A 15,781-nucleotide genomic window follows, 5' to 3' on the forward strand; every position below is an offset into this window, starting at 1 on the left:
AACCTGAACAATCATAGAGAGGGACTGAAACTTGCCGTATGGGAAGATATGTAATAACCACCTCAAGCCTTTCCTAAGGAGGAACAGTGGCATTTTGGTCAGAAGCACAGAAGCTGATCGATAAGCTTCAATTAACCCATTAATGGACCATGTCACATGACCTGAGCCTCTGGTCTTTGGACAGTTTGACATTACATCGTTGGCCTCACAGGCAGTCCACTGTTTAACATCCAACCAGTGAATACCAAGGAGCAGGACTCCAGGCTGCACAATAGCCTACTCATCTAAACTTGTCTTTGCAGGAAGATTTCCTACCATCATCTGAAGAACTGACCCAGTCCCTTTGTATCCTGTGGTGTCAGCACCAACTGTAAAGGGAACTCTACAACTCCACTCTTCACTTCGCTGAACTAAAGCTTCTACATGAAAGAACTCCTCACCGAACTCTAACTCTGGACTTTGATAACAACATGAACTAATATTCAGTTCTGTGGTTCTTTTAATGTTACTATCAATAATTGTAAAACTTTTGTTTATTCCACCCGCCGCCCCCGCCCCTTTAGTGTGTATTTGTGTAGTGAGGTGGGAGGTTACGAAGTGTGAATGAACTAACCTTATGAGTTAACCATAATATAGGTTTGCTGCAGATTTTTAGTAAATTGGATCATACAAACTGAGGGTTTGGAAAAATAATCACAGCATGGTGGCACAGTGGTTAGCACTGCTGCTTCAAAGCTCCAGAGACCTGGGTTTGATTCCCGTCTTGGGTCACTGTCTGTGCGGAGTTTGCACATTCTCCCCATGTATGTGTGGGTTTTCTCCGGGTGCTCCGGTTTCCTCCCACAGTCCAAAGATGTGCAAGCTAAATGCATTGACCATGCTAGACTGCTCCTTAGTTTCCCGGGATGCGTAGGTTAAAGGGATTAGCAGGGTAAATATGTGGGGTTACGGGGATGGGGCCTATATGGGATTGTTGTCAGTGCAGGCTTGATGGGCCAAATGGCCTCCTTCTGCATTGTAGGGATTCCATGAAAATTAATTCAAAAACACCTTCAGCTTCCAAACAAAACAGAAAGTGCTGAAAATCTCAGCAGGTCTGACATCATCTGTGGAGAGAGAATAGAGCCAACATTTCGAGTCTGGGTGACTCTTCGTCAGAGCTTACAAAGAGTTTGGTGAGAGGAAGAAGGTTGATTTTGATTTTCTCTCTTGTCAGCAACAGCTAGAGTTTAATTTTGCCAGATACTTATAAGGGTCCAGGTGAAACTCCTCAATAAATATTACCCCATTAAAAGGAAATAGGAGTTGTGCTCTTTGAGTTATTGATATAGAAGGCTCAGTGAGATAATTTAAACTCTAAAACACACAAAAGCATATTATAATAAGTAAACATGCAATTCCGTGGTTATATGAAAAGCAAAAATCGCACAACGACATAAATCCCAAAAGAGAAAAGATAGCTACTTTTAATTTCCAATACTGAATACAAAATTTATTTGTTACAGAATCTACTTAAGAAATGAAAGAAGGATGGCCATCAAATCTTAAAGTAAATTTACCTTAATACTCAAGTGTTTGTGAAACTCATTAGGTTCAAAACAAATCTAATCTTATTCGAATTATGTTCAAATATTTATAGTAAATTTTTGGGGCCGAATAATTAATAGTTCCATGGAAGGTGTTTATTTGTTTCCTAATTAACAACTCCCATTATTGCTTGCACATATTTGATAAAAGGGCCATCTAATATAATGAATTTGTTGGTTCAATTTCTACAAAATGTTGTTTTGAATTTGTTGTTGAAAACTGGACTTATTTTGAAAACTGATTTAATTTGTCAATTTTGCTTTGTCAAAATATAACATCCTGCAAGATCATAGGATTTGACTCCTCATAGAAGAAATCATAGAAACCCTACAGTACAGAAAGAGGCCATTCGGCCAATCGAGTCTGCACCGACCACAATCCCACCCAGGCCCTACCCCCATATCCCTACATATTTACCCACTAATCCCTCTAACCTTTGCATCTCAGGACACTAAGGGCAATTCTTAGCATGGCCAATCAACCTAACCTGCACATCTTTGGACTCCTAATATTCATAGAATCATTGAACCTCCACCGTGCAGAAAGAGACCATTCGGCCCATCAGGTCTGCACCGACTCTCTGACAGAGTATCTTACCCAGGCCTTCTCCCCTGCTCTATCCCCGTAACCCCATACATTTACCATGGTTAACCCATCTGACCTATACATCTTGGGACACTAAAGGCCAATATACCACAGCCAGTCCTGCTAACCAGACATCCTTAAACTTCTAAATGATTGTGGTTTTAATTATTGGAACTTGCATTGTATGTCAATGTCTTACTGTAATAGAGAGAACCATATTTACCTTTGGATGTGTGTATTTTCTTATCAGCAAATTCACATTGTTGTGAAGGGAAATAGCTCTTCTGGCTGGAATTCTTCAGCAGCTCATGTCCTTCCACTGCTGCCAGCGAGAACGGAGAATCTGGTGCTCAGCCAAATCTCCATTCACTGCAGTGGGACCAGAGAATCCCAGCTCTGGGTGAAGTCGGAGAATTCGGCCCATTGTGTTGGAAGCTAGCTTTGACTCCTATTGAAATATGGCTTATTGTGAGTTAACCCAAATAAAATTGTAACCTAATATCCCAGTCTTAATTCCATATAAGTTGATGTTTGTTCTCTCACATGTTGTCGCTTGAAGGACATCACTAATGTCCACTGCTGGGAGACAGAAGCAAATAAATTCAAGGCCACAGCAACTTTGACACTACTGGAATTGTATGGTAGTGATTATCTGCCTGGAGAGATGTAGACTCCTGGATACTAGTTCTCTGATTTGTTTTGGTAGCTCTGTCTTTGGCCTTACAGTCTATGTACTTGCCTTCCTGCCCCTCATATCGGTACTTTCATATCAGGCCTTCTATTTCATATTCCAATACAGTTTCTCTTCACCTCTTCACTACACTCTTTGTGACCCTTATGATATTCTCCAGAACTTTTTTTTTTGTCTTTGTTCCAAGTTTGAAGATTTCCCACTGCAGAACTATTGGTTTACTTTGGTTTCAGATCCCATTGATTGCAGAATATTGCATGTTACTTTCAGTCCAACAGTTATCTTTGACTCTTTGCTATCCTTTCCTATTCATACATTGATTGAGATTGTTCTGATTGAGATTTTTCTACTGTTCGCCTACAGCCATATCAGTCATTTATCCCATTTCATTTCTCAGAACTAAATCAGGCAATATTTCTTTGCTTGTTGGACTGGAAATGTATTGATCTATGGAGCAGAGCCATTCCAAAATGCATTCCCCACTTCGGCCAACTTTATTTCAATCTAATTTGAGACAGTCAAAATCTCCCAATATTATTGCCCTCTTGTTGCTACATATTTCTCTGAACTCTCTGCAGGTCTCCCCTGTATATAATTTCCATTGTTTGACTTGTAATGCACACTAAGAATTGTGCAATTCCCTCTCCTATTTCTTAATTCTATTCACTTGAATTATGTTTCTTTTTTTACTTTCTTCGCTATTTGTATGTATTTTCATTGCCTTACGCATTACATTTTGCAGAATCTCTTGGGTTTTTGCTTTTCTATTCAGCAGTTTGCAAATCAGTCCAGTCATTAAATTCCTCTCTATGACTGTGTTACCTGTTGTCTTCCTTTCTCCCTCATTTTTTAAAGTCCCTTTCTCGTGTACAATGGACCTTGATTATCTTTCACTTCCCAGTTCTGATGGATCTTGCACCTGAAACATTAATCTGTCTTTTTTTCTGTATAGACGCTGATTGAGCTTTTATATATTTCAAGTACTTTCTTCTTTTATTTCAAACTTCGAACATCTGAAGTTTTTTCCTCAACGATTCCTGCAGATTGAGATCCTGTTCACGTCTGAGCCCTGAAATTTGGAAATGTACAGTGTCAGAAAGTGTACACATGAGACAAATAGGTGGACTATAAGTGTAGAACATTTTCAAGGTCTTTGTTTTGAAAGTGGACATTGTAGATATCACGTGACTAGGTTATCACATCTAGCGTCATGAGAAGGGAGCGTGCCAGATTTCCCCGGGACCTCAGGCCGGGCACAAATTTTTTCTTACAGCTGCAGAGTCATTCAGTAAATTTATGGTTACTACAATCCTTGTTGCAGTCAGTATTACTGCAAACCACAGAAAACTAAATGGTGTTAGGGCTGGCAGCACGGCGCCAGAACCTCAAATTATTGACCCATTAATCTTCGATGAAAACGTGTCAGAAAACTGGGAGAAGTTTAAACAGGAGTGGCTCAGAATCTGCAGTGCCTCGCTTTACAACAAACCAAGAAAGGTACAGGGCTACATGTTGCTGAATTTAGCAGGTCCCAAAGTAGTCGCAACGTTCGTTTCACTCATTTACCATCCAATCTGACTTTGAGAAAGAAGACCCTGAGATAATTTGAAGCCACCTGCCTTCCAGTTAAGAACCTCATTCTCCATTGCCATATTTTTTCATTCCACCAATCAAAAAATAGAAGAACATAAGAACTAGGAGCAGGAGTAGACCATCTGGCCCCTAGATCTTGCTCCGCCATTCAATAAGATCATGGCTGATCTTTTCATGGACTCAGCTCTACTTACCCGCCCGCTCACTATAACCTTTAATTTCTTTACTGTTCAAAAATTAATCTATCCTTGCCTTAAAAGCATTCAATGAGGTAGCCTTAACTGCTTCACTGAGCAGGGAATTCCACAGATTCACAACCCTTTGGGTGAATAAGTTCCTCCTCAACTCAGTCCTAAATCTGCTCCCCCTTATTTTGAGGCCATGCCCCCTAGTTCTATTTCATCTGCCTATGGAAACAACCTCCCTGCTTCTATCTTATCAGTTCCCTTCATAATCTTATATGTTCTATACGACCTCCCCTCATTCTTCTGAATTTCAATGAGTACAGTCATTGGAAAACACCTCGAATTATTGATCCATTAATCTTCGATGGAAATGTGGCAGAAAACTGTGAGAAGTTTAAACAGAAATAGCTCATAATCTGCAGTGCAGCACTTTACAACAAGCCAAGAAAGATACACAGGTACATGTTGTTGAATTTAACGGGTGCCAAAGTGGTAGCAACATTTCGATCATTTACCTTCCAAAACATTGGAAAACACACAAGTCTCCTCAACCTTATGTTGTCACTTTGTAAATTTTTGTGCCAAAATGCATGTTTGAAGATTTTACAGATGAGTTTGTTCGGGATCAGTTAATTTGTGGAATAAACAGCAATGTGGTCCGAAAGCAATTACTGTGACAAAAAGATTTATGGTAGGATTTTCCAGCCTTGCTCACCCCAAGACTGGAAAATCTCGCCCGAAGTCAATGGACCTTTGCATGGTCCTGTCCCGCCTGCTACGGTGGGATGGGAAAATCCACCCTTAATGTTACAGTCTGTAGTGGAAATGTGCATGCTCAACAAATAGTCTGAGATATGAAGAAAAATCTTTAGGTGGAGAATGGTGGTGTTTGGGCGGGACAGTGAAGATTTTGCAGTGCAGGGGGTATCCTGCACCAATTGCAGTGGCCAGCACCCCAAACAGAGCGCTATGTTTTATGTTTGGAAAAAGCTGCAATTGGTAAAGCAAATGGAACCACTTTGCCAAATGCTACAGGTCCAAGCAACAACAGCATCTTTCTATTAACAGCAGCACATCTGCTAATCAATCTCTAAGGATTAGACACGTTAGTAAGATCAATGAATTACAATTCAGCTCAAGCAGTATGGTCATGGAGCCAGCAGCAACAACATCAACACCGACATTATATTGCAAAAGTGTGGAATCTGTCACGGAAAAGGGTGAGACAACCATTACCCTACATGTACTCTCTAGTAACACCAGGCTTAGAGTTAAGATCAGTGTTGTGTACTTTCTCGTAAAAAACTATGAGAGATAGACCCAGAGGTGATGCCAGATCCTGACCAGCAGCCTGACCTCATGGCTTATGGGGGACAGACAATCACTACTGAGAGTGTAACTACCATTCATTGTGCAAAAGGAAACTTTGATTGCCACATTGTGAATCAGAATGTAGACTGTTAGACTCTGAGGGAGCATCATGTTAGGGCTCATTCAACTTTGTCCAGATGTGCATGCCCCACAATTTCAAGCCCCAGAGATCACAATGTACAGCGATGTTTTTGACTGCGGGGTCGTCAGTGAACTACCAGTTGTATGCCACATGCGATTAAATGGCTCAATTCCACTGAAAGTATGTGTTTCTGGAAGAGTACTAGTAGCCATGAGGCAAAAAGCCGATGATGAGCTGCAATGCATGACAGCATTGGGCTTAACTACACCAGTAGAGGGTCTCAGTGCTAATAGCCACAGTAAAAAAGGCACGGTCAGAATATGCATTGACCCAGTACATCTGAACAAAGTGTTACTCAGATCACATCATTCCATGGAGACAGTGGAGCAGGTCATATCATTCATATCACAAGTGAACATATTCAGCGTGCTTGATGCAAAATTTGGATTTTGGCAGATTCCTTTAGATTTGGCATCTTCAAAACTGACTACATTCATGTCTCCAGTAGGCAGGTACTATTTTCTGCATATGCTGTACCGTATCACCACCAACAGTGGGGTCTCCCAGCGGTGCATGGAGCAACTCTTTGCGAATTAACCCATGCAAGATCATAATCGATGATATCCTGGTTTGGGGTCGTATTGTGCGAGAACATGATGCGTGTCTTCACCATATCCTGGACAAAATCAAGGATCTCCAATTGAAGCTCAACCCTGCAAAATGCAAATTCAGGATAATTCAGGTTTGATATGTGGGTCATTTACTCATGGCTGATGGCGTGAAGCCTGATCTGGACAAGACTGCAGCCATATGACACAGGCTATTCCAGTGGACAAGCACAGACTACAGCATTTTCTGGGCATGACAAACTATCTTCCTATTCCAGGATGATCTTGAATCGTGAACAATTTTTGAAGAGGACAGCAGGACCCAATAGTGTTTTAAGAATGATGAATTGTGTGAGAAAAACAACATGCAGCTAAATGCCATTAAATGTAACACCATATGAGTAGACTTAAGAAGACATGAGCACGTGCCCCTTGCCATAAAGTTAGGCAATTACATCCTGGCGGATGTGAAAAAGTTGAAAATACACATTCAACTTGGGTTGGCCAATTGAACATGTGCAAAAAGAAAATCAAGAGACATGTATTTTCAGATTCCTCAGCCATCTCAGACTCCTTGTCCATGGCCTGTGGTTGATAAACACTGCCTATATCTGTTCCTTGGTTACCTGTGTGGCACCCTAACATCATGCACGTGCAAATTGCTCATATCAAAAGAACACAAGCTTGTACGAGAACACCTTTCATGTCACAATGATTGAAACTGTATAAACAGGTAGAGTTAATATTTGTACTAAATTTGGGAAATCCCTTTTCATACTACTGTCAGGAAGCAGAGGCAGTTGTAGGTAATCTATATTTGTAATTTTGGATATTATGTTTTTTAAAAATTTATTATTTTCACATGTATTAGTATACAGTGAAAAGTATTGTTTCTTGTGCGCTATACAGACAAAGCTACCATTCATAGAGGAGAGAGTGCAGAATGTAATGTTACAGTCATAGCTAGGGTGTAGAGAAAGATCCACTTAGTGCGAGGTAGGTCCATTCAAAAGTCTGATGGCAGCAGGAAAGAAGCTGTTCTTGAATCGGTTGGTACATGACCCCAGACTTTTGTATCTTTTTCCCAATGGAAGAAGGTGGAAGAGAGAATGTCCGGAGTGCGTGGGGTCCTTAATTATGCTGGTTGCTTTGCTGAGGCAGCGGAAAGTGTAGACAGACTCAATGGATGGGAGGCTTGATGAATTGGGCTACATTCACAACCTTTTGTAGTTCCTTGCGGCCTTGGGCAGAGCAGGAGTGATACCAAGCTGTGATACAACCGGAAATAATGCTTTCTATGGTGCATCTGTAGAAGTTGGTGAGAGCCGTAGCTAACATACCAAATTTCCTTAGTCTTCTGAGAAAGTAGTGGCTTTGGTGGGCTTTCTTAGCTATAGTGTTGGTATTGGGGGGACCAGGACAGGTTGTTGGTGATCTGGACACCTAAAAACTTGAAGCTCTTGACCACTTCTACTTCGGCCCCGTTGATATAGACAGGGGCATGTTCTCCTCTATGCTTCCTGAAGTCGATGACCATCTCCTTCGTTTTGTTGACATTGAGGGAGAGATTATTGTTGGCGCACCAGTTCACCAGATTCTCTATCTCATTCCTGTACTCTGTCTCGTCACTGTTTTAGATCCGACCCACAACGGTGGTGTCGTCAGCAAACTTGAAAATCGAGCTGGTGATGGCTAAAGCAAGTGTTTACCATAATCTCTCAAGTATGTGTACAAAAACACAACATACATTTTAAATATTTTTTGTATTTATTTCAATGCTCCAGTATTTTGCTTTTGTGTGAACGCCCTGCACCAGGTAACAATCCAGGTGTAGCAATCATGGGAGTTTCCCTGTGCGCTTGCGCAGTGCCGCTTGACGGCAGAGCCAGCTGACAGCGGCAGCGCTTGCGCAGTGAGTGATGGCCGACCCGGCTGCGGCGCTTGCGCAGTGGCGGCCGACTCGGCAGCAGCGCTTGCGCAGTGGCGGCCGACTCGGCAGCAGCGCTTGCGCAGTGGCGGCCGACCCGGCAGCAGCGCTTGCGCAGTGGCGGCCGACCCGGCGCCTGCGCAGTGTCCTCCTCCCTGTCCTCTGGGTTAAGGTCGTCAGCAGCTGCTTTCCCGGTTCTGCGATGTTGTCGCTCATCTTTCGCGCCGGGCCCTTCGCCCCCTACCTGTCCGCGACCACCTACACCGTGGCGCCGCAACTCAAACCGCTGGTGCCCGGCGTGGTGACCAAGGCCGATGCGGTGGTGGTGGACCTCAAGCGGTCCTTCCTGTGCCGGGAGTCGATGCAAGGCCAAGCGGCCCAGAGTGGGCCCGCTGTCACCGCCGGCCTCAACGGTGAGTGGAGCGGGGGTGGGAGGGAGCCGGGCTCGGGCCTGGGGTGTGAACAGGGAGGGAGGCCAGTAGAGGAGAGGAAGGGAGGCCTCTCTTACTCAGTCTCCTCTCCGGCTGGAGTCTCAGTGACCTTGTGCACTGGGGAAGTTGCTGTAAGCTGGTCAGTCAGTCAGATAAAGACTATCTTTAACACAGAACTAGAGGGAAATCATTTGGCCAAGCTGATAGAGCACCGTTGACAATTGTATCCTATACCACTGCACCTTCAACTCTTTCAAATGGTGGGCCCAATATAGTTTTAGGCCAAAGGCCAAATCATGTAGATGCTGGAACCTGAATGCTTTAAAACCTCAGCAGATCTGACAGCATCTGTGGAGAGAGAATAGAGCCAACATTTCGAGTCTAGATGCTCCCTTTGTCAGGGCCAATAAGCCTAAATGCTATGGATGCAGGAAATCTGAAGTAAAATGTTGGAAATATTCAGGTCCGGCAGCACCAGTGGAGAGAGAAACAGAGTTCATGTTTCAGGTTGGTGCATTCCATCAGAATTGTAGTTGTAGGTCACTTTAATGATGCACCAGTTCTGGAGCCTTGATGGAAAAATAATCAAATCTTCCTAGGTTTAGCCCCTATTCCATTGTTCTTTAATTTTGGCCGTACTTTAGCTTAGCAATTCTGAATGTTGGCAGTCTGCGGAATGGTCAAGTCTGTGGGCCGCCTTCTGAGGCCGGCACAATCCACGTTCACAGATTCAGGATGAATGGGATGTTTGGGAATGATTAATCTGGCTGCCTACCTTTCTCTGGTAATCTAGCCTGTGTGTGAATGATCTCTTTGGCACAGAAAATTAACTTTAAAAAGTGTGGAGGATCATTCCTTCTGATTTTAATTGTTTTAGATTTAATCTCTTAAATCCACCCTCTTTTGTTCTATCTGTTTTATTTTCTTTGCCTGATTTGACATTGAGTTAACTATTCTAATTATTGCTTCCTGGTTCAGACTGTGTGCCTGGTAAGAATTCTTAGATCTGATCGATTAAGCACATACCCAATGGTTTGCCCTGCTAATGCAGATTCCTAATCCTCTCTGCAGGGCACTCTGCTGTTTTGTTTTTTTAATATCATTGCAAGTTCTAGTGCAAAAGCCCAATGTAAATGCAATGAATGGCCATTTCAATCATTGGTGATATCATATACAAGCCTATTTGGAGGGAGAAGTTTAGAGAGGCATTACAAATAGGGAAGCTACTCGGTCTCAGTAGTATCATCTCCTTAAGTAATTTGACTGGTATAGTTTTGTATAGAAGTGGACTTCCACTGCCGCCTATCAGTTTGTGTGGTAGTTGGACCCAGCAGTGTAACAATTTGGCATTTTATTGATTAAGTCTTAAAATATAGCCGAGATAAATGTTGTCTCAAAATTGCATTTTGTAAATTCTCCATTCCCCAAGTATCTTGTTGCATTCTCATTAAATTCTATCTTTTTTGGCTAACATGTTGAAGGAGATGGCTCTCGTTATTAGTTTGTACAAAATGCAACAGATAGGGTTGCCTTAAAGTGCAGTCATATGGAACTCACTTAACAGACTTTCAAACACATTAAAAAACACTAAACATAAATCACCAAGAATGTAATTTGTAAAAAAAATTCCTGACTATTAAAATATTCCAGGGACCTGAATTATGCAAATTGAGTTTTTCTATGATGTGGAGATGCCGGTGTTTTGTTTTTCTAGACATTTTATTTACGAGTGTCGGCTATGCTGGTAGTACACTTGCCCCCGGTTCTAGGTTTAAGTCCCATTCCAAAGCTTGAGCACAACAATCTGGGCTGACACTCCAGTGCAATATTGAGGTGTCCTGCACCATTAGAGGTGTTGTCTTTCAGTTGAGACATTAAACCGAGGTCCCGTTGCTCAGCTTGGCGAGATGTAAAATATGCCACTATTTTGCAGAAGAGCAGAGGAGTTATTCTTAGTGTCCTGGCCAACATTATCCCTCAAACAATATTACCAAAACAGATTATCTGGTCATTAGCATATGTATCACTGTGTTGGAAGTCTGCTGTGTGCAATTTGGCTCTTGAATGTTTATATTATGACTAATTACCCTTCAAAGATAATTAATTAGCTGTAAAGCTCTTTGAGACATATGATGGTAGTTAAAAGCGCTATATAAATGCAATTCTTTTTCCTACGTTTACATTGGCATATCACCCTTTTCACCAGCAAATTATTGCTTTGATGATTTGCTAAATGTTTGCTTACTTGCTGCCCGCCACCACCACCCCACTCGTATATTGAAGATGCCTACAAATAAATGCTATTAGGCAGGAATGTTAAGCACGAAAGCTTCACAATTTGAAGAATTAAACGTTTTTGCAAGGAAATTGCCGTAGATACACTGAGTCTAACATCCAAGTTTATTTGGGAACTGGGAAGATCTATGAGTTATTGAAATGGCACTTAGCATTCTGAATTTATTGTTGAACCTGATCATTTGTCTTGTTCCTCACTAAACTAACCTCCCTCCCCTACCCCACACTCCCCATGTCAATCTTCACATTAGTTGGGCAAGCAAAATGTGACAGGTGGGTTTTAACACATGTGAAGTCATCTATTTTCAACCAGAAAAGGTAGTTTGATTATTAATTAGTGAAAAGTTAGCCGTGGAGGAGCAAAATGATTTTGGGCTCCATGTACTTCCCACTAAAGGAGAATCCTAGAAACCCTACAGTGCAGAAAGAGGCCATTTGGCCCATCGAGTCTGCACTGACCACAATCCCTATCAGGCCCTGTAACCCCACATATTTACCCTGCTAATCCCCCTGACACTAGAGTCAATCTAATATGGCCAATCAACCTAACCCATACGTCATTGGACTGAATAGATGCAGCATAAAAATAATAAGCCTTTAAAACCAGAAGGCCAACATGTGTGAACTAAAGAGCTTCCCCCCCCCCATAAGTTGCATTAAGGGGAGGACATTTGTTACAGCGATATAAAGTCCTGGATAGATCACTTGGAGTATAGCGTGCGGTTCTGGGCACTGTACTTTAGAAAGAATACACTGACCTTAAAAGGAGTGCAGACCAGAATATTACCAGAACTCCAGGATTAGATTATGAGGAAAACTTAGATAAATTAGACTTATATTTCTTAGAATATTGAAGGTTAATGAGTCATTTGAAGTTTTGAATGGAGTTGATGGGACAGATGGTGAGAAATGACTTCCGCTGGTGGGGGGAAATCTAAGACAAAGGGACATGACGTTAAAATCCGAATCATGCCATTCAGAAGAGAAGTGAGGAAACATTTATTCACACGAAGGGTGGTGAAAATGTGGAACACTTTCCAACAAAGTAGGGCGGCACGGTAGCACAGTGGTTAGCACTGCTGCTTCACAGCTCCAGGGACCTGGGTTCGATTCCCGGCTTAGGTCACTGTCTGTGCGGAGTTTGCAAGTTCTCCTCGTGTCTGCGTGGGTTTCCTCCGGGTGCTCCGGTTTCCTCCCACATTCCAAAGATGTGCGGGTTAGGTTGATTGGCCATGATTAAATTGCCCCTTAGTGTCCTGAGATGTGTAGGTTAGAGTGATTAGTGGGTAAAATATGTAGGGATATGGGGGTAGGGCCTGGGTGGGATTGTGGTCGGTGCAGACTCGATGGGCCGAATGGCCTCTTTCTGTACTGTAGGGTTTCTATGATTTCTAAAAAGTAGTAAGTGTCAGCTCAGTTAATCATTTTAAGTCTTGAGATTGATAGATATTTGCCAACCAAGGATACCTAATGAGATGTGCAACCATGGAAGGTGAATGCGGTTGATGGCAGAGCGAGTAGATTGGCCTACTCCTATTTCAATATTTCAGAATTTTACTTGTGTACTCACTCATAACTGTCTGTTAAAATATTTTTATTTCTTCCTAGAATTTAGTTGGCCGTCAAAATTAAATCTGACCCTGATTTTATCTTTGATAAAGCATGTATGGTTTGCAATTGATTTCAGTTTTAAGAACATTGTATTGATCAATAAATAAGTCACACTCCATGGCTGGCACTCCAATGTAGTATTGAGGTGTCCTGCATTGTTGGAGGTGTTGTCTTTCAGATGAGGCAGTAAACTGAAACCCATTGCCCAGCTTGGCTAGTAAAATATATCACTATTTTGAAGAGAAGGGGAGTTATCCCTTGTGTCCTGGCCAAAATTATTCCTCATTTGACATCACCAAAACAAATGATCTGGTCATAAATATGTCACTGTTGTTGGGTGTCTGCTGTGTGCAATTTGGCTCTCAGTGAGAAATTCAGAAACAAGATAAGGCTCATAATTTATATTATCATTCTGCAAAAAGGAATAGGAGAAAAGATGAACTTCTTCCAGGCAGCTTTGTAATAGGGAAGATATGGGAGTTTCATTTCAAATCGTGAGATGATAATGCCAAAAATATCAATGGGTAAAATGTAGCAGATAACGTCCAATAAGATGCAACAGCAAGTGAGATTAATGGGTATAATTAACTAAGCTGCTAACACAACTTCACTTAGCGAGTGCTTTTAGTCTAGTGAAATGTACCAAGGCCTTCCCACAAAGCAGATACTGGAGTTGGGAGAAGCAGTAGATGACGTGATTGAAAGGTTGATTTAGTATTAGTTTTCAAAGCTGTAGCTCATCTTAACTGACATAATGATTTGGATGTGGTACTGCTGGAAAGGTGGTACACATGTTCCCCAGAGCATGCAATTAAATGTATTTAAATTGCAGCAGAGTAGATGAGAGCAGGCAAGTAACACTGTATAGTCAGGAACGTACAAGCTTCTATACTGTGGGCTGCTTATGTATGTACTATGGATCCTCTTGGGCTACCTGTAGCGTTTGGTCAATGATTCCATTAATTTCAATGTATCTCAGAGTATAGATGCAAACACATTTGAGGCAACAGTACTAAACAGCTTTTTCCAAACCTCCAAACTTAGTTCAAACACGACAACCAGTAAGAAATATAAGCAAAGAAGAGTTAGCTGAGCTTGGTGGGTTGGACTGCTCGGAGTTGAGGGTCAAGACAGCATAATATTGAAACCATGAGTTATGAATTTGCCTTGTGCACTCACAGAAATTGGACAAGAGTGATTGGGCGGCTTGTTTGGCACTCATAGATACTGAGCAATGGAAAAATAGATCAAGCTGCAAATTTGTGACTGCTTCAGACAAATTTATTTACCCTGCATTAATGCCAGTGGGTGTACTTAATGTATTCCCAAAATATTAATGCAATCATAACATCTTATTTCTAATGTAAACTCAATCATTAGTGTTGAAAGTCCAGTAAAATTAACATTCAAAAGTTGGAAAAATTATGCACGTTGCAAATTAAATGCCACATTTTATGCTTGTTTGAGGAAGTGAAAGAGAAGAAAAACTACTCTTTAAATCAACACTTCCTTGTTGAGCAGGAGATGCCAGTGGTCATGATAAAAGATTACATTTAGTAGGTATGAGAATGCTAAGCAAAGGATTAGTGAGATTTTATATTGCCTACTGGATGCTAGAGGAGAATAAAACCCTGAAATGATAATGAGATGATTTAAGCTTTAGCAAAGAGATCATTTTTTAAAAATATCACTTCGAGCGTCTGGTGCAACAATAATTCATGGTTTAACTTTTTCTTTTGCACAGTTGCATCTCGAGTTCGATATGCACACAGCGATATTAAAGTTCCGGATTTTTCTGACTATAGACGACAAGATGTTCAAGACCCCAGGAAATCCTCACAAGACAGCAATGATGTCAGGAGAGCGTTCTCCTACTTAGTAACTGGAACCACAGCTGTTATAGGAGCCTATGCTGCAAAGAATCTTGTCAGTCAGTTTGTCTCAAGCATGAGTGCCTCTGCTGACGTATTAGCGTTGTCTAAGATTGAAGTCAAGTTGAACGAAATCCCAGAGGGCAAGAACATGACCTTCAAATGGCGAGGCAAGCCTCTTTTCATCCGCCACCGTTCAGCCAAGGAAATTGAGATCGAACAGGCAGTGGACTTGGCTGTGTTGCGAGACCCAGAATTAGATTCTGACAGAGTGAAAGATCCACAATGGATGATTGTTATTGGTGTCTGCACTCACCTGGGCTGTGTGCCAATATCCAATGCTGGTGAGTATGGTGGCTACTACTGCCCTTGCCATGGATCTCACTATGATTCATCAGGGCGAATCAGGAAAGGCCCAGCTCCACTGAACCTGGAAGTGCCACCATACGAGTTCATTAATGAGGATCTTGTAGTTGTAGGTTAATGTTATAAACTTTCAGCTGAATACCTTCCAGTTTTACTGATGTGTTATCTGCTCTGTTGAACTGAACATTCTTAGCAGCAGCTTGTTAAGGTAATCCTTCCTATTTTGAGTGCTCGGGGAGAATGGTGTAAATCAAGCTCAACATCAATAAATATCCATTTTGCCTCTTGCAGCAATTGTGGTCAATTTGTTTGAGGAATATGTCTTGTGATTCCTATTTTCCATGGTAATAGTGGAGATCAGGATCAGAAAATTATAAACTTGCAACTGTGAGAGTCACTTAACTCGGATTCATAAAATCATTTCAGAAAGGTTTCATAAAACCTTTCATCAAAGTTATAGCCATGTTGAAGTACAAACGAAATTGTCTTCCCACCAATACGGTTTAAGTATTTCTTGCTGCCGAATTTGTGTTGTTCCACGCATGGTAAATTTACAGAACCAGCTTATTTTTCTAAAC

General features: G+C 41.7%; 1 protein-coding gene across 1 annotated transcript; it reads left to right on the forward strand.

The window, feature by feature from the left end:
• Positions 1 to 8,731: 8,731 nt before the first annotated feature.
• Positions 8,732 to 15,491, forward strand: uqcrfs1 (ubiquinol-cytochrome c reductase, Rieske iron-sulfur polypeptide 1). Its single transcript, XM_078210807.1, has 2 exons — positions 8,732 to 9,042; positions 14,711 to 15,491. Exons 1-2 carry the CDS (start codon positions 8,832 to 8,834, stop codon positions 15,319 to 15,321), a joined length of 822 nt encoding a protein of 273 aa, XP_078066933.1. The 5' UTR covers positions 8,732 to 8,831; the 3' UTR covers positions 15,322 to 15,491.
• Positions 15,492 to 15,781: the final 290 nt, after the last annotated feature.

The sequence above is a fragment of the Mustelus asterias genome, chromosome 4 (assembly GCF_964213995.1).
Source record: "Mustelus asterias chromosome 4, sMusAst1.hap1.1, whole genome shotgun sequence".
Classification (NCBI taxonomy): Eukaryota; Metazoa; Chordata; class Chondrichthyes; order Carcharhiniformes; family Triakidae; genus Mustelus; species Mustelus asterias.

Excerpts from the sequence above, each read along its gene's own strand:
- uqcrfs1 (XM_078210807.1), top strand. The coding sequence starts at position 8,832 with ATGTTGTCGCTCATCTTTCGCGCCGGGCCCTTCGCCCCCTACCTGTCC. Across the intron at positions 9,043-14,710 it reads TGTCACCGCCGGCCTCAACG|TTGCATCTCGAGTTCGATAT; the intron begins GTGAGTGGAGCG and ends TCTTTTGCACAG.